The sequence below is a fragment of the Rhamphochromis sp. 'chilingali' genome, assembly GCF_963969265.1.
Source record: "Rhamphochromis sp. 'chilingali' genome assembly, chromosome: 9".
Taxonomy (NCBI): Eukaryota; Metazoa; Chordata; class Actinopteri; order Cichliformes; family Cichlidae; genus Rhamphochromis; species Rhamphochromis sp. 'chilingali'.
In genome coordinates this window covers 6,843,867-6,863,997 of record NC_137936.1, presented here as the reverse complement: position 1 = coordinate 6,863,997, position 20,131 = coordinate 6,843,867, and the positions used below count along the sequence as shown (strand labels likewise).

Below are 20,131 nucleotides of genomic sequence, written 5' to 3'. Positions count from 1 at the left end.
GTGTGCCGTTAAAATCTGAGGAAACTAGACAAGTAGTGGAGAAAATAAGAAGTGGCAGACCACCTAAAAATATCCAATGTCCTTAATAAATAGAAGAAAATCCAGCAAAGACCTGACACAGGACCTAAGTGAGGCACCTTTATTTAATCCATTTACTATCTACTCATGACTCATCAGGATTACAGTGGAACTCAATGGAACACTATTGAGCTCAACATTAGTAACAGCGTGGGATTATCCTGACAGAGAAGGGACGAAAAGGCAGCGAGCATCCAAAGAAGAGTTTTGGATGTCCATCAAGAAGACTGGAGAACTATTCCTGAAGAGTCTGCTTAAACCTATTACATGAAAGCTTGTTTGAGTTCCATACAAAACAATGACTTTTAACCTCATTAGAATTGTACAAACTCTGTTTTTGCTCGTTACACCGTATTTCTATTTTTGTTTGCATGTTTCAATAAAGTTTTCCCAGCAAAATACAAAGAAATGACATGTGGCTCAAGACTTTTACACATATTCACCAGGTGACCAAAAATATAACTCCAGATGTTGTTTATTTGAAAGAACGTTTTAAAAACAACCTTTGAAAGTAGCGCTCTTACTGTAATTCTGATATTGTGACGATGGTTCATAAGGACAAACTGAAAGCTTTGAAGTTTACTAATCTGACATCCACTCCTCAGTTTTGCATTTCATGACCCTGAAAGATGACTCTGATTAAATGCCATGTAAATCTTCAGGGAACAATATGCTAATGTTGCATTCACAGCTTTATGAGCCTCCCCTGAAGTGGCTCGCTCACACTTCTTCGTTTCTGTTTTTATATGTTACTTCCTGTTTGGAAGTTAATGACTAACTGATATTTACCTGCCTTTTATCTCTGTTATACTCTTCGTCCTGATAAAACCTGCTTTTTAGCGCCTAATTGCTACACACTCTTCACCAGCTAATTGCTGCCTGATGACTTGCCTTTGAGAAGGTGGCGTCCTGTGGGTCTATCAGATTCTGTTGCCACTGAAAAGGACACCGGTTATAGCAGCTAGCATTTGTTTTGTTTCTTTAATGTAGAGTAAGTGGTTATTGCAGATTTAGGTGTTCGTATGGACTAGCAGAGGGTCTTCACCCTCACTGCAGGCCTCTATTCGCTTTGACTCCTTTGACTGTTTTCACAGGTGAACGGGGCAGTTTAGCTGCCACACATCATGTTCCCCTCTCACAATCAGGCTGACGCCATTATACAGTTTGCCGAATCAGCAGAGCGTTTCAGATAATTAAAATTCAGTGCGCTTTGATGAGGTGGTCCACCCTTGATTTCCCCCAACACTTTGCTTTCAAGGGCACAATTTCCATTTTTCCTCGTTATTTACAAAATGTCAACTTTTGTTAAGGCCTTTTGACCTTTTTTGAAGCACTTGTGGCTGTTGTGTAAAGGGCACGGAGCCACTATTGTCCTAGATATCTCCAAGTCATGTGTTGAATTAATCAGCCCTGAAAATACACTCCTATTTCTCATTGTTGTCATCTGCAAAGAAGCAGAACCTAATTAGAGACAGTGAGAAATTTTCTTTTCTGCGTATTCGTCACTTATCTTTTGTGCTATGTCAGCCATGCCACGTAGTTAAAATTTCACGATGCACGCACAGCAACATTTGTTCTTCTTACAAAAATCTGTTGCTTTGACAGTCACATAAATTATTTCCTTTTTTTTTGTAACCACAGAATCTCCATTCTGGACAACGGTAGTCTGCGGATATGGAATGTGACCAAATCTGATGCAGGCCTCTACACGTGTGTGGCAAGAAACCAGTTTGGTGTGGCAAGCAGCACGGGAAGCATCATAGTTAAAGGTATTTCCTGTTCAGCCTTTACGATTCACCACTTTTGCTTTTGCAGGTTTTTCCATCCCATATTGGTCACCTCTGTAGTTATAGAGAGAAAGGCATTGTTCTCCAACAACACGATGCCAATAATGAGATATGTAGATAGCTGGCTGACTGCTTGAATAGTAAAAGGAAACATGAGTAGTCTTCCTGTACTCATCTTTTGTCAGCCTGGAACCTTTGTATTTTGTGCAGTGTTTTCAGTTCCTTTATTGTTTTGATTGATCATGTCTAAACCTCTAAATCACTCAAAACTACCTGGTTAGACTGAGGCCCGAGTCACACAGGCCTAGAGATGGTGGACAACCATTTGGTCATGAGAGGAAAATGATTGCTGGACTTTGCTGGGGCTTGATTTGAAATCAGTCATTAAAACCCCAGTTATGCACACGTAGAGAATGGTCAGTGACTCACCGGTGGCTAGTGAAAAGCGTGGTTATTGGAGGTCGCTTGCTCCTAGTAGAGTTGGTTGCAAAGTCCAACTTTTCCGCAAACACCAACTATTTCCTAAGCTGCAGGGAAACTGTGAAAATTTTGACATAAACTGGAAATGCAGATTGTTTGCCTTCAAAAGTTGCAGCTTGTAAAATGTAAAGGTAGCAGAAGTAAGTCACAACTTTTACTTTGAAGGATGACAAGTGACAAGTGCTGGCAGACAAGTCTGCCTCTTTCATGCAAACTACAGGTGAAGGTGGCGTCTCAAGGAGGACTCAAAGCATTTAACTTTATCTGAGGAATCTAAGTCTACCTTGTTTACACTGAGTATTGCTCAAGTCTTACTGAAGCTGAATGCTGCTCTTTCACCCGCCTCCAGTGGCTCCCTGCAGCTATCAATATGGGAATGAAAATTTTATGTATCATTGCTGTAAGTTAGATCCACCAAATCTAAAAACGTGTAGCTTACATTGAATCAAAGAAAAAGGCTTTAATATGTGCATCGAGCTCCACATCCTGAATCTTGCTGAACCTCAGTAGTGGAGGTGGTTAGCGTGGATGCAGACACATAAATGGCTCGTTTTTGTAAAGCTTTCAAATACAAAAAAAGAAAAATGTATTAGTGCATGATCAGATTTGATTGCTTTCACCAAAAGCATTACTGTTTTCATAGTATGCCTGATCTGTCGCTCTACTGCTTTGTTTTTTACTTCTGCTAATTTTAAAACTGTTCATCTGCTTTATGTTTTATTTATGATCAAAGTAAGCAACATTTAAGCTGATAATTTTCACAAATACCAGCAATGTTCAAAGTGGTATGCAGAGCTTTAGAACTACTCAGTTTAAAAGTAAGCTTGTTCAAGCTAATAGGCATTTTTTGCTCCCACTTCAGTGCTGTGTTAGTGACTGAATTAAGTAAACAATAGAAAAACAATAAATTTTAGTTTTATAGCTTCATCAATTAAATAAAAACACAGTATTATTGCAGAGTAGTCACAAAGATTTTAATTATATACTGAATGGAAATGTTGATAAGCTAATTAATACTTAATAGGCTTAATTATAAGGTACAAATATGTTTTGCTCCTCTGTACAGAAATGTTTGCCTATAAAAGCTTGCTGATGCTTTTTTGCCAGTCCCTTGTTACAGTAGGTTTCGCCACTAAAAGCCACTTGAATAGATGAAATTACGGAAAATTTATTTGATGCTTAAATTTATTTAAGCATCATTTTTCAGATTTTTGCATCCAGATCACCCAGGAATTTGACAGGTGAAGTGTTGACTGGATATATTAAAGTTGTGACAATAATAGTTACTTAACATTTTCTTGCTCTTTTAATATACTTCTTATATATCCTGGTGTTTTAAGAAATTTGCAATATCCTAAATCTTACTGAATAAGAGTCCTCCGACCCATTCTGTGGACAAACATCAATCTGTCTGCCTCACACATTCTTCAACTGCCCAAATATTATAAACTTTTTGTGTAAGATGTTTCAGACTTTCTGTAGAACAGATTCAGTTTCTGGATTCAGTTCTGGAATAGCTCTATTTGGGGTGAAAGCAGCCACCCTGGAATCATCGAATAACCAACAATCAATCACACATTGGTTTGTTTTGTGTTATTGCTCACACAAAGACTCATTTTGCTGACTGGAAACAAAAGAAACCACCTTGTTGATGAAATATTAATATTAGAAAAAGATCAAATGCACACTGAGAGAAAATGGGAATTAATTTTATACAATATGACAGCCTGTAATTTAATTTCAACTCACCAGAGACTATTTGCAGTAATGCTGATGACATCCCCTTTTTTTCATTTCATTACTGTACCTAAAAATCCCAATAAAGACAGTTGGAGGGAAAAATTTGTAACAGCTCCTCTAAACATTGACCAGTGACGACTTGGGAGTGATGGATCAATTTCTATAAGTAGCGCTTTTCACAGGCTTAAAAGTCACAAACCGCTGTGCAACAATTAAAACACAATTAATATCAGTCTGTAAAGTAAGACATGACAGCGGCTTTGGTTAAACAGCATGTATCAGTGCCCCAGGAATGAAACCAGGCTGCTTCATCATGGAGACAAAGCTCTGGAATGAGAAACACATACAGCAGCTGCAGTGGACAGGAGCCCACACTGTTCCACTTACCTTTAACATTACTCCTGAGTGACAGTGCAACGCCTTTACCTATAGTAGCACCTAAAGACTACCAACCTACTGCTGCTGGATACCTGTTTTATTTTCCTTAAAATAAAATAGCCACAAGTGTTTAATTTTCATTCATAAAAAATGGCCGACACAGAAAAGGGGCACGTTTTATGAAGCATCCAAGCATCCTCCAATCTCCATCTTCTGATAAGTCCCACAAAAAGCAGGTTTTTCCCCCCTCTCTCTCTGTGCTGTCATTACTAGACAGAGACACCTCAGCTGCTATGTCTGTTTGCAGAGATGTTGAAATCATTCGGCTCACTGCCTCGCTGTGCCCCCCAGTACCAGCAGAAGGATATACTGCGAGAAAAAAATAGTCTTCGTGTTGTTGGATCATCTGGGTTGGGGATTGCATTTCTGCTCCGGTGCTGTGACTTATTATACTTCATTAAAAATAAATGTGAGCTGGGTATAAAGTGCGGTGCATTCTGCGGCGGCTTTATGCTGTGCACACCGCAGCTTTTCTGTCCCATTTCCACAGGGGATAGTGTTCTCACCTCGTCAGGCTCCCGGAGGATTTGCTGACATATTCAGTGAACTATACCCTCACTGTGACCTCCTTTTCACAGGGGTTCCTGGGCTCATTTGTGCTATTGTTAAATGTTCTGTTTTGACCTTCCTCGTTGAGCAGCTTCTTTTACATTTATAGAGTTATTGATTTTCAGTATATTGCCCTGAGGGAGAAAAGTTCACGCCTCATATTTCAAAAGGTTTTTCATATAAAGGTTTTCTATCTAGATTTGCATGTACTCTGTAGTTCAGGAATTTTCACACGACGCATACAAGTGCAGTTCTCGCAGCTACGACTGCATTTCTTCGGCTTCACCAGAAGCAGAATATTCCGAGACGCCGAGGTAAACCCCGTGGGTCAGAGCATGCTGGAAATTCGCTCACACCTTCTACTCACCGCCTAAGAGAGAGTACGATTCACTGTAACCTCATATGAACATGCAGAATACATTGATCATTCGTCTGCGCTGTTATTAAATACCCGTGGGGGGGAAAGAACTACACAGGTCAAAAAAAAAAAGAAAATCTAATAAAATCGTGCCCAAATCCTTCCAATACCCTGTGTGAGAAAGCTAAAATCATTTTTCATAAAGTCTCGAAGACAGAGCTTCTTCTTCTTTGTGTGTAGTTTATAGTTTTTGCTCAGAGGTTCAATCCATTAAATTGTCCTTCTTCTACAAGTTAGCAGTCTGTAAAATCCTTTGAAATGCAGTGTCAACAGAACAGTCTGCTACCATATCAGGGTTTTTTTCTCCAATTATTCAAGTAGTTGCCATAGAAACATGGATTAATTGACTTGCTCAGCCCCTGCAGGCTAGTGTTTGATTGAATACTTTAAAAAAAAAACATTGATTAATGTCAATGAGAATAACAGCGAGAAGAAAATCCTGTTATTGTATCTATATGTTCATTCTCCTTTTTAGCCAAAAACACGTCACATAATGGAATTTTAAATAACTCTGTTGCAGCTCTGTCTTCTGTAAATCACTATCAAGGCGTGTTTCCTTTTTCTGTTGAATTATAAAAGACAGATTTCATATATTATGAATGCCTGAAAGTCAGCAACAGTCAAGGATGTGGGGAGAGCTTAGAGTGCACCTTGCCGCTGATTTATGCTGATGCCTCGCTCTGGCTCCCATTGACGACTCTGCCGCTCTACCAAATGCAGTACGCCTTGCATAATAGAAGTGAGAGAAATTAAAGGATTTCAGAAATTCATTGGTGACACCTGCAGCCGTTACGTGAATTGCAGTTATTATTCTGTTTCTCTGGGTTTGCAATGGCTTTTGCACGACTTATCCTACTCAGGTCTTTATTTGGCTGTATGAGATATCTTGCGTCTGCGCTAGCAGGCACGCTAGCACTAGGTAAAATTTAAAAAGACCAACTGAGATCAATCAAAATTGATCCTAAAAAAACCAAACAATGCCTCGATTAAGCAAATACTCCACCCACGTTGACAGCAGTTTTTCACTCATGCTTACATTTCAATATGGCCAAACAGACTTCCAGACGTTTAAGTCAAAACTGGTTAATGTTACCTATAGATAACATAGATATCAGAAAATGGACAAATTACGTAATATCTAACCACAGATGGTTTAAAACATGTGTATAGCATCCAGGTTGGGAAAATTAAACCAATGGCAAGCCAGTGCCTTAAATCTGGATTCTGTGTATAGGTAAATGGTCTGTATTTGTGTAGCGCTTTACTTGGTCCTAAGGATCCCAAAGGGCTTTACACTATACACAATCATCCACCCATTCACACACTGGCAATGGCAAGCTACAGTGTAGCCACAGCCGCCCTGGGGCGCACTGACAGAGGCGAGGCTGCCGGACACTGGCGCCACCGGGCCCTCTGACCACCACCAGTAGGCAACGGGTGAAGTGTCTTGCCCAACGACAGAGACTGTCGGAGCCGGGGCTCAAATCAGCAACCTTCCGATTACAAGACGAACGCCCAACTCTTGAGCCACGATCGCCCCATAGGACACCAGATCTATGGTCTGCGCATTACCATAGCAACCAGAGAGCATTAAGGGGCAGAGAGGAGGATGTTACTCTCAATGTTGTTGTCGCTTTTCAGGAGGACGCTGCTGAAGTTACACAATTACACAGTGAATTTGCAATTATTATTATATTTACAGAATACCACAGTTTTTGTCTTGGTCGTATCATTTAATTTTGTTGTATTTATCCGCAACACCTTAAACGCTGGTCCGTGAAAATATTGTCTGACGTTAAACCGGTCCGTGGCGCAAAGACGGTTGGGGACCGCTGGTCTACGGAACAACAGCTTTCCGACTGTATCTGTACAAATACTGTCCTGCTGAGTTTTTAGGGCATATTAAATGAATGTTTTAAAAGATTTAGTCATGCCAGATCTGGCTTCAAAGCGGGATTTCAGAAACCAAACGATAATGTGTCGCTAAATTCATCTTTTACACTATGTATCTATCATAGCATTTTGCTCACTAACTTAATCTTGCTTAACTTGTTTGCTAATGCTAAAGCACAGTACTGTTGATATAGCAAACAGAAAACAGGCCTCTCTTATGACAATGCCCTCGGGAGCAAGCATAACCATCGCATCCTTTGGATTTTTGCAGAAAATATGTCCTCACAGAGAAATTATGCTTTAGGCTGTGAGAGCCAATGAGAGAGTTGTGGCATGTTATTTTATTTATTTCATTAAAATTTATTCAGACATTTCCATAAAGTGTTTTTTGGGGGGTTGTTTTTCAAACATTTAATGATGATTATTGTATTTGTCTCTTGCAAATGTTAATTTCTGGGATATTTTAAGTGCAACTTTAAAACCTGATTAAAAAGTACAGCATTGCTGTACCATCCTGCACCAGTTCCACTCTCTCTTTCCCATTTATCAGACACTGTGAAATGAAAATGGTAGAGAACACCCCCACCCGCCCCCAGCCAATCAGTGGGAGTAAGAAGGGGGGCAGTGGAACCTGCTGCTCTCCCTGTAGGTTCAGGTTGATGGCCTATATGTGGTTTTCCAATCAGGCTGCAAAGAAACACAACCATGTCTGTCTTCTCAGCATAAACAGACACCGCTGTTATCCACTCATTATTCTTGTGAAAAGGAATATGGGTTTTATTTGACACCCTCACACACTCGCTTCCTTCCCATCATAATATGTTAAAGCTGTTTTCTGTGGCTGATGTACAAATGTTCCTGTATATGAACGTGTGCCTTTCTGTCACAAGTGATATTGTTTGCAAAATGGGATGGGGTAATTTACATGCACTACTTCATTGAGGATTGGAAACCTGTTTAGCGGGGAGAAATTTGTGTTGCGGGATCAGCCCTTATGGGAGATGACAGTAGTTTATTCAAATTGACTTTGGTGATATGAATACTGAAAAATACCTGTCAAACAGCATTCTGTATCTCCCGCTGTGAATAAGCCACCTCGCACACAGCAGAGGAGCAGTCACAACAGATGAGCCCTGTTAATGTCCCCATTATTCCAACACTGGGGGGATATTAGCAGATTAATTGCACTTGATTATAGACGTGCTCTCGGAATTTTGATTACACTGGAGATGAGCCGTTGCAATTAGGGTTGCCGCCGATCATTACGGATGGTCAGTGAACTCAAAACTTCAGAGATCCTACAGTGTTCACGTCAGTTTGGCTCTCTCAAGCAATTCATCTTTTCGGCACTGTGACCCACTGTAGCAGCCATTTGTTTTGGAGACATTTCAAAAGTAGACGAGGAATATTCTGTCATTGTGGGCGACATCTAGAGAGATCTTTTTCGTAGATAGGTAGTTTCCCTCTGTCTGCACCACAAGGTGCACATGCGTGGATCTTAAAGACTGAAAGAAAGATGAAACTAAAGATGTTCACCGTGGGATGAATTATCAATTTGGTGATCCCATAACACACGGGTGGGCAACTCCAGGCTTTGAGGGCCGGTGTCCTGCAGGTTTTAGAGCTTACCCTGGGTCAACACCCCTGAATCAAATGATTAGTTCATTACCAGTGTTCGGGAGAACTTCAAGATATGTTGCGGAGGTAATTTAGCCATTTGAATCAGCTGTGTTGGATCAAGGACACATCTAAAACCAGCAGGACACCGGCACTCGAGGCCTGGAGTTGCCTACCCCTGCTGTAACATTTTGTCAGCTCCTTAACCAGGACAAAAATCTCACTGTATTCACTCATGAAGAGTCAACTAGAAAAATCACAACATGATTGAAAATAAGCATACTATACTACGAGTATGTTACGTCGTCTATCCATTTTGCACCACTTATCTGGTTCACAGCAGCAGTCTGAGCAAAGAAGTCCAGACTTCCCTTACCCTGGCCCGGGGGACACCAAGTTGTTCCCAAGCCAGCTGAGTCCTGGGTCTGGCCTCAGGACCTCCTCCCAGTAGAACATGCCTGAAATATCTCACCGAGCAGATATCTGAACCACCTCAATTTGGTTCTGTGGATGAATGATGTGGATGAGCGATCCAAGTAGCTCTCAAATGACCATTCTCCTCACCCTGCCTCTAAGGGAGAACTCAGTCACACTTCATAGCTCTTTAACCTTGCTTGTAAAATTGCATGTTTGCACAATTTCCAACTAGTGCTAGATTGGTACAGTAAATGAATTGGTACAAGCACTTTCATGCAAAAACTTTGATTTGTTTTTCAATCACCCACCTTAATCTGGCTCTCAGTGCACTTGCACTACCAGCACAGTCATCATGTTAACATTGTCTGGATGAACATCTAAGCATACTTTGTTAGCTGCTGATGACTCCACGACAGAAGACAAATAATCTGTTTCATTTTACACCCTAGACTTAAATGTGGTTACCAGTTCTCTGCTGAATTCCTACAGTTGCTTTTCCAAGCGAGCCATGTCATCCAAGTTGGATGGCAGCAACGATATGAAATAAATGCGATTCCTGACAGCCATATAGAAAAATAATGAGCTGCCATCTGTCAGTAATCACCAGCAGGTTGCTACAGATGTGCCACCACACAGAATACAGTACCGAGAGGATCTTGTATCTATCTGTTGAGCAATGGAGACAAGGTTTTCCTTGCCATTCAAGTTTGTCCTTGAGGAACCTTTGATAGGTCCTTCAGAAAATAAGTGGAGCACAAAAAAACTGCATCGGAGGATTTTCTGGCGTGCTGATGAATCTGTTGATTTGAAAAGGAAGAGGAGGTAAAATTGCGAGTGAAATGATTGCTTTTTAAAACGGTAACCACATTTTTTTGTTCTTAAACGACCTGCTAGGAAACTCTGAGGATTCGCCAAGGTGATGCACGATGCTACGCTGATTCACTTTGAAAAACCTTAGCCTGACATGCTTCGTCACAGTTTAGATCAGGGGTGCTCAATACGTCGATCGCGATCGACCAGTCGATCGCAAAGGTAGTATTGGTAGATCGCATGGCATTAAAAAAATAGATGCCAGCCTATCATCCATCCCGTCACTTGATTGATACAGGGAAGCCAGTCAGATGACAGCAGATTTTTTCTGACGCTTAGGTCGCTGCGCATGCGCAAACAGCGGCGCGAAGTGTAGTAAAACTGACAAGCTAGTCAGCGAGTTAACTCCAATTTTTAGCTCTCGGTTTTTTCTCTTAAACCTGGCCGTCAGCAGCTACTGTCCGGACTATGCATCCCTGGCTGATTCAATTCAGTGCAAGTCATCAGAGTAAACTCAGGTAATGACAAAAAATTTACATAGTTAATTGTGTTGTGAAATATTGGATATTGCGGTTATGCATGTATATACATTGTAGATATAAAGAATCCTCAATATATTTATAAATAAGTATATGTTTTGGATTTTTGTAGTGGGTAGATCATTTTGACTTGGTCATTTTATAAGTAGCTCACATGCGGAAAAAGTGTGAGCACCCCTGGTTTAGATCCTTTGTGAAGACGTCTTTTCTTACCTGCCAGTGAAAGAAAACATTTCCTTTTCAGGTTTGTGTTTGTCTTGAACCCTGACGAGTCCGGATCTTCTGCGTGGGTCTCAGTTTAAAGATGATTATAAATTTGTTTTCCAAATACTCTAAATCATGCGGCCTGTGTCTCGTCCCTGTGCTCCACTATTCAAGCTCGCATTGCTCACCTTTAGAGGAAACTTACTGAGTATGTATATATATATATATATATATATATATATATGTGTGTGTGCACTGAGGGAGACTGCACACTTCGCATTACGGCTTTAGATCATTAAAGACAGAGGATTCTCCACAGCAGGAAGGGAAATGTGTGGGCATTATTCATAATGTTGGAAGGAAGACTGGTGAAACTGGCCTTGTGAGGCATGTCAGTGTGCCTCAGAAAGGAGCTCAGGGTCATTTGGTAACTGTAAGCTAGCTCTGTTTTCTGGTCAACCATATGTTATTGTTATACAGCTTCTCTGAGTGTTCCCACTGTGTGCCGGTGGTCTGTATATCATTTGTTTGGCTTCATTAGCTGTCTGTGCATCCTAGGCTTCCTTCAGCTGCTTTGCCTTAGAATAGAATGCCATGCTGATTGCTGTTGGTGTTTTTATTTTGCAAATCAACTCCAAAATTGCATCTGATATTTTCTTCTCTGTTTCTTTCATCATTACCATCTGTTGTGAATCTTGTGCCCTTTATATACACAGAAATTCACATTAACTACTTATATTCAGATTCCAGCCAGAAACTCATAGACATTTAGAAATAAAGACGTAGTTGCTGCTGGTGGCGATTTATCAAAAAAATGATGTAGGTGGTTGGCAACCTTGCTTTCATAGAGGAAGAAAACCAGAATACAAGCAGTTGGCAACCAGCTGACTCGAGTCTCCTACTCAGAGAGATATGTCGCAGAGTAGTTTGACTCATTGACACAGACGAACTCAGACGGGTTAACAATCTGTCTGCGTTTATAAATTAGACAGTAGTTATTTGCAGACCTCTCTGAGAGTGCAGTCTATCCCCAATCACCTTGCAATGTTAATATATTTTTTCTTATCAATCACTTTTCTACTCCGTCAGAGCACTGAAAGCGCTTTACACAACCTGCGTCATTGCCCTTGCTTCATGCCACAAGCACTTTCTATGTAAGTGCTTTCTATCTAACGTTCACACTCCGATGAATGCATCAGAGAGCAACTTGGGGTTAGTATCACGCCCGAGGATGTTTACCACGAACCACCAGCCTTTCACCTGAGCTACAGCCAGGTGAAAGAGCAGAGGTTTAGAGTGTTGCATAACCAACTGGTCACCACAACTACTTGCAATTAGTTTCTGACAACAAGAATATTGAATACAACCACTAATTAGTTTTTCTTAAAGGTCTGGTGTAAGTGAGCCATTAAAAAAGCACATAGTTAGATCATGTTTTACTCGTTAATTAGTTCCGTTCTATGACCAAAACATTGAATTTCTCATGTGGTATCATTCCAGATCAAGTCATGAATGCAAACAATGGAGGATGTTCTTTTAGAAAAACATGGTATCAGATTTGACACCCAAGTCATTTCAAGTTGATTCAATATACTATACTAAGTAACAATATAGTGTTAAATACACAAATTTGTCTGGGAAGAATTACCAAAGCAGCTATTTTTTTGGACATGGATATTCAAGGCTCTTCACCTCCTGCACAGGTAATTCAGCAGTGAGCAAGAGATGTGTTTAATTTTTAAAACAGATTTTTGGAGGAAAGCATGAATCGCAGTGTTGACTTGGAGGTTTCAGAAGCCCGTGGTGCTAGTTTTAATAGTTTAAACAAGGTGCAAAAACAGCAAAAAAGAACTTACATAGTAGTACAAGTTAAAGAAGTATGATTTTGTCAAACCTGATTGCATTTAGTAAAGTCGGGGTTGCTCATGTCTAAATGCTTTGAATTATTTGAATTATTAACTGTGCAACAGCTCATATTACATGTATCACATGTAAAATATGTTCAGATGCTTGAATGTAAGTTTTACGTTGGTATGACATGTTTATTATATAAGACATGGTTTGCATGGTAATATGTAGTTAAACAATGATGTAGATAACCGAATGAGCCAAAGTGGCACTTTGCACTTCTGTCAGAGCGATAAGCGAGCAGCATGGTGGGGAGAGAGCGCAGTGGTTTTAATAGGCTTGGTTAAGTGGTGAGATGACGTTGACAGACAGATGTTTGAGCTGTGCTAGAAAACCTGTGATCATACGTCAGTATCTTAGCTGCTCCTTGGATGAGCTAGGTCAGCTGAGCACTGATCAGGTGTTGTAGTACATCTGCTCATTTGACCCTGTTTGATTACACTGGTTAACAATGTTTCAGACATCCTCAGCTCCATCACATAATATGTGCTATTTCTGTTTGATTTTGAAATCCAGATGTGACAATTAAAATAGCTGAGTAACATTTCCAAGATGGTTCATTTCTTTATATTTTGCTGCTATTGTACATTGATTTGAAGAGTTTGAATCATAAATTGTAAGTTTACTTTATGGTCACTTCACACTATAATATTTCACCTTTAATATTATGTAAGAATTAAAAACATCAGAAAAAAGGTCTATATAGCCCAGACTTGAGTGAAACAAAATTTTACAACTAATAGCAGATTTATTTCACCTCAAACACCGAAAAACTGTCTAACAGCTTATTGTGAAAGAAGAAGAAGAATTACAGATTTCCTGCTACTACAAAGGTCATGTCGAGCGTCTGAGTACAATGGATGCGGGACACGACCATGGAGATAAGATTTGGAATTTGACATTTCATACTTGGCACATTTCTATGAATCTGACCTGATGAAAAGCAGATTAATAGTTTAGATAGTGACCATCTAATAATTACTATAGTTTCCCCCCATTCTGCCCATTTTCGCCAAATCTTAAAGGTTAAAATGTATTTAAGTGATTTCTGGCTTCAATTAAAATTTTGGGTCTTAGATCTGAGCAAGTAGATTATCATGAAAACTAGAATCAATCAGCAATTTTAAGCAACAAGTTCCGTTTCAGTGACTAAAATTTAATTAGTTAATGGAACCTTTACAGTTGTGCACTGCTACCAGGGCACTTGGACATCTGAGACGTTCAAAAACAGAGACAAGAAACCTTTTCAGAGACAACCTGCCTTTTCACATAACAGCTTTCCAGTCTCAGTCATTTAAAAACACTGTTAAAAATCAACTCTTCTCACTGACTTTCAGGTCTACCTCAGCAAGTTGTCCTGGCTTTTTATCATGCGAGCAGTCTTATTCAGTCTATTACTGTTTTATGTGATTACATTTTTACTGAATTTGTTATTTTACTGGTTGTTAAGTATGAGTTCTGTTTGCATTGCCTGTACAACAGATTCTTTTTAATCATAACTTGACTTGGGATCTACAGTAGCATTGCTGTAAGCAAGTCGTATCACACTCTGCTTGATTATTTATACAGAGTATACAAAACAAGTGAAGGGGGGCCTTCACCTGTCGGATTTTTCTCCCACAATCACTGTTAGAAAACCGTCATAGCATCAGTATTTAATGGCTTGCTTTCATAAGCTCACTTTAATTTACATTTTTGATTAAACTGAGGCCGTGGGTTTCTTCAGCCGAGGATGGGCGACAGAGTTAGACTCTTGTCTACAGAGCCCGAGGTTTTTCTTCTTACTGATGCTGACTGTTCCTTAAGGTGGATATTTCAAATGATGGCCTGGGGCCTGAAAAAGTTCCCAGGTCCCTCCCAGCCTGTCTCAGCACATGGGCTCGCTCTCTGTCTTGTCTCGGACTGACCCTGCTAAGTGAGCGTTACTGTCCTCCCCGTTTACAGTAGCAGTAGGTAACAAGGCATTATACAAGATAGAAATCAATCAAATTATGCTCAAGAGTCCAGTGTGTGGTTGTGTAACCAACCTTGGTTGTCCGTATAATCTGTCACAAATCATGACAGAGGAGGGTAATAAGGCAGCATACCCCCCCATCATTGTCACTGTGAAACCCCCGGAGGCAGTAAGACACCAGGCAGCACACAACCACACGACACAAGGAGAGGAGATGACGACAGAACACACCAGTCCTGCTGTAGAAATAAGGAAGAGAAAAATTGTTTATTCCGTGTTACAGGTAACACGAACAGAGTGAGTTCTCTTGACTGTGGATCTCTGTGGGTATTTCCTCTGTAGATCCTTCCCAAGCCTTTTTTCCCCCCACCACACATTTCCTTCTTTCTCCTCACATGATTTGGAGTAACCATCTCTCCAAGAACACCACTGCAGAGCACACCTGACACTTTTTTTTTTCAGAGAAATGTGTTTCTTAAGCTTTATATTTTTTAGCTTTTCTGTTCCTTCCTGCACTTGTTCTACAAGGTGTAGCCAGCCTGCAGAAGCAGACCGAGCACACACAGAGACTTGAATACCTCCTGTGTGTTATTATGGGGGTTTTTTTCTTTACTGCACCGCCATCGTTCACCATTTAGCCCCTGCAATAGAGGACTGGGCTTCTCAGACACACTTTCATTGTGTATATGACAAGACCCAGCAGCTGATAGCATTCTGGCCTGAAATCAGAAAACGACTAGATAAATCACATTGGGAGCGTGCGGTAGCGTGTGTGTGTGTGTGTGTGTGTGTGTGTGTGTGTGTGTGTGTGTGTGTGTGTGTGTGTGTGTGTGTGTGTGTGAGACAGAGAGGGGGAGCCAATACAATGAAGGTATCGAATTCACTGTGGATGAAGACTGCACTGCCGGCACTTTCTACATGAATCTATGCCTGTCCAGGGATCATTTGCCATGGTTAATTTAGTCCATGTGCTCAGAGTGGCTATTTCAACCAAGTAATCACAGCACCCCCAAGAGGGAGACAGGTGCTGCACACTCTGAGTATAAAGCCTCTCCCTCCCTCACGTCCTTCCACCTTCCCCCTCCATCGCTAACATACGAGTGCAGATAAGGGACGCTCGTCTTATTCCCATGTGCAGCCACTGTAATGCACTGCAGGAGAGAAAAGAGAGCACTGACGACTGGAAGAAGTCCTGTTTGCTGTTTTCCTAGCAGTTCGATTTGGGAATTGCAGCCGGGTCGAGGGGAGTTCCAGTCTGCAGGCTGAGATGACAGTGACACATGGAGGCTTCGCGGGCTGCAGGAGAGACACGTCTCCTCCGAGTCCCCACAGAGACAAGCTCAGGCCGAAACTAATACCAGTTATTGTAGCTGTGCACCCTAGTTTGCTATGTGCTCCGTCCCGTATATCCTTTATTAACTCAGTCTGACATATCCATAAGGATGATGGAAGGGCTCTGCTTTTTGCAAAGCCATTTCCTGTGCTGAATTATAATGCCTGGAAAGAGTAGAGGCGTGCAGCGTGCTTGATCAGACGTGCGTGAATATGAATGTGTGTTTTTTCAGAGCCTACCGTCATCACCACGCTGGCCTCCACGCTGGACGTCACCGTCGGGGAGAGCGTGGTCCTGCCCTGCCAAGTGAGCCACGACCCGTCTCTGGAACTCAAGTTCACCTGGTTCTTCAACGAGCAGCTCATCCACTTCGGGAGCCACGGTGGATTCTTTGAAAAAGTGGGAGGCGTAAGTCAATATTTCATCATTCATGGTTTCTGACAGGCCGCGAGACTAACAGGCCTCTGGTTTTAAAACAAGCTGTCATGTTGTGAGAGGTGTGCAGACAGGATGCCTTCATGCATCAGTCCGGGAAGCCTTTTTGCTATGAGCGCTTATATAGTATTTGGACATTTTATCCCCAAGAAAACAAAATATGCCTAAAAACAACAAAACTTGAAATGGGGGTACATTAAATGTGCATTTCTATCCCAGTAGCTATTATCGAAAAACATTTACCCCCTAGAATTAAATAAGGCAGTAACTATGTGTATGTGTTTGAGGATTTTAGCCACACTTTATTTTCTTTTTAAAGTATATTTTTCAGCCAAATGAAAAGAGAAATCAGGTAAAATCTTAGTTTTACTCTCTAATTCTATCTAATTTCTTATCTGCTTGAGCAGTAAGGACAAATCACCAGGCTAACACATAAAGACAGACAATCAAACATTCTCACATCCATACCTACGCCCAATTTAGATTCACAGATTAACCTAAAATATATGTCTTTGGACAGACACAGAGAGAACATGAAAAGAAGGCTTCCCGGCTCTGTGGTTTGAACCTTCCCTTGGTTTCGTTCTCCCTGTGCTGATGACTTTCTTTGGTTTTCTGCTTCATCTGTTACAGATGGGAGACAGATAAAGCTTTGAGTGGCCAGTGAGGCTAGAAAAGTGCTATTCTATGCCACTGACAAGTGTATGATTTAATAATAACGTTATATCAGATTCCCTCATTATGGTACCAAATTATCAGTAGCAAATCAGTGTACTCAAAAGGTGCAACGTGGTGCTTTCAGAGTGCATCACCTAGCAATATATATATATATATATATATATATATATATACTCATTTCTGCTGTTTGTTACAATTTGTTGTGTCTCCTGCTGTTTTTCCATCAAAAGATTTCATTCTAGATATAAAATACATTATTACATAACAGCAGTTTACTCACCACCTGTTTCAAAACAGAGTTTAATATTTCCTTATCCACCACGGGGATGATAATTAGTGATCATATGTCTAGATTTATGTTATTTTCTTGGTTTTTTTTAAAACATATTACATTTTTAACATCTGAGACTCATATTAAAGTAAACACTGCTAGAGCCGGACTGTGGATTTTTTCATACCTAACTAATTATCAATATTTGATGACTGAAAAATCCAACATATCATCGGATTGTTTTTTTTTACGTGTTACTATTTATGAGTCCTTGCCAAGATAATACGACAATGCAGTTTAAAAATAATCTTGTTTTGTGGTCACATGTTTGTGGCATTTCAACTTGGTGTTGGCCAAACTATTCAGCATCAATGCTCCTAAAATGGTTGAAGGGTGTTTCTCCCAAGTCTGCTATTATATTGTTTAAATACCAATAAATTGGCAAATAGCTAATATCAGCCTCTAAACACACCAACGGTGTAGGCTTTATCCCTGGAGCACAAGCTGACGTTATCCCCCATTGTCTTCCCCCCAAAAAACGATCACGATATGATGGCAATAACCGCAGCGTAAATGGCCAGATACTGATGTTTCCACATGCAGTCAGACCCCCTAATTTTAGTTTTATATTTGTATTAATGCAACAAAAAATTGAATGAAAATAGAGTACCAGATAGATGTCAGTTAATTACATCTATCAGCAATATAAACACAGAAGACTAAAGGTTCATCCACACAGGAAGTGATTCATGCAGCACCCTCTAGCTGATAGTTAGTTGCTAGCAGACATCCCAGGTTTATCTTTGTAACTGTTGAATGTATTGTCATTAAACAGCACATTTCAACTTTCATTGGTAGTCGAGTTGAACAAAGTTTTGTGTTCCCAGCAGTTATTTCACTCACTGTAGCTTTAAGACTCTGTATGTCATCGACTTTCTGTTATATCTGGTCACCAAGTAGCTTCCTGTGTGGACAGTTGCTAAAAAATTGCTCTTTTGGTGAGACAACAAACTAACCTAACAACAAGTGAGAACAGAAATAGAACTTGTCCACAAATAGTGACATCCAAACTGGAGTGTTCAGCTGTGTTTGTGCCCACCTCGCCAAAACACTGTTGTGTGTAATTTCAGGAATGCTAATATTTGCTAATGTGCTAGCATGCTAACGGCCAATGGCATAGCTTAGCTGTAGGGTTTCTCCCACGAGAGAGCATCATTTCAAATTCTGTTTATTGTCACACTCCAGCTTTGATAACATATATTCCACATAAGCTGAGGCGCATAATGTATAATTAAAACTCAAACCTTGTTGAGCTTCATGGAGGAATCCTCATTTTATTAGCACCACTGCTACATAAAAGACATTGATTTATTGCCCAACCCCCTTCAGAGATATCATTGTATAAAAGGTCCAGATGTGACTCTGAAGATTAATTGGTACATCAATATTATACTTCTTCTCTTAGCGGGGTCATAATAAATTCAGCCGCAGTGCAGAGGGAATGTTTGTATCAAGTGTATAATTTATGGGCAGAAAAAATTTGCTGCCTGTGGTTTATTTTAAAAAGAAATTTACATACATGCAACCAGTCTCAGTGAGCTCCTGTATATTTTATAAAGTCCGCAGCTTATACCTCAGCATGCCATGCACTGTTTTGAGTTGGAGGGGTTTTTTCTCTTTTAGCTAAAAAATGCAAGGCTCCTTTAAAAACTGCAGGCAATACAGAGGGGAAAAAATCCAATGCAGAGGCGTTTTTTTTCTTTCTGTTTTCTTTATGATTTAGGTGTTTCTAGGATCGTGATTTACAGTCTCCCCTCCTTAATAAATTGCTGTTCGTCTACACTTATATTGATTAAGCTACCAGCCACTCCATAGAATTCTTACTGCCACTGTGCCACATATTTCCGCCATGTCCAATTTATCACAGAACCTGCTCAGCTCTGCCTGGGTGAAATGATAATGTAGGAGAGGGAATTGCAATTAGAGATGGAATGAAAGGCTCTCTTAAAGAACTAACTATTAGACTAGCCATTAGGCTGCGCCGTATAACTGAAGCGGCTCCATACCGCAATTCAAATCAAGCCATTAGAGCAAGTTCATTTCTGTAATCACAGGGATAAAACAAATGCACGGTGCGCACATGGTATAGAGAGGCATTTCTTTGTGCTTCTTTAGAATATAGATGGAAAGTGGGAGTGTGGAAATATGAATTCCTTTTTGAAGATATGAGAATAAGCTTTCTGTTTGGTTTCGTTTGTTCCCGCTTGGCTACAGAAAAAGTGAGCGTTGAATTGGAATCACAATAGCAGGTTGCTTACGAAACTCCTTTGCTTGTTTGTGTGTTTGCGGGTGATTGTGCATGCGTTGAATGACAGCAGCATTCGGCGGGAGACATTATGATTCGGAATGTCCAGCTGAGGCATGCCGGGAAGTACACGTGCGCCGTGCAAACCAAGGTGGACAGCATTTCCGTGGCTGTTGACTTGGTCATCAGAGGTGAGTCACCATAATAACTGTGATTTAAATAATTCACGATCTACCTGAAGAAGACTGGCTTTGTCAGTGATGCATGTTTACTGTGG

The 20,131-nt window shown here is 40.5% G+C and overlaps 1 protein-coding gene across 2 annotated transcripts in view; it reads left to right on the top strand.

The window, feature by feature from the left end:
• Positions 1-20,131, top strand: part of cntn4 (contactin 4) — a 215,764-nt gene that overhangs the window by 184,611 nt on the left and 11,022 nt on the right. The window contains exons 12-14 of one of the 2 annotated variants that reach the window (XM_080891754.1): positions 1,720-1,847; positions 16,398-16,573; positions 19,928-20,045. In XM_080891754.1, coding sequence (XP_080747880.1) covers positions 1,720-1,847; positions 16,398-16,573; positions 19,928-20,045 — 422 coding nt within the window. Of the gene's footprint in view, positions 1-1,719; positions 1,848-16,397; positions 16,574-19,924; positions 20,046-20,131 lie in introns of both variants that reach the window. The other variant, XM_080891753.1, reaches the window with a different exon arrangement.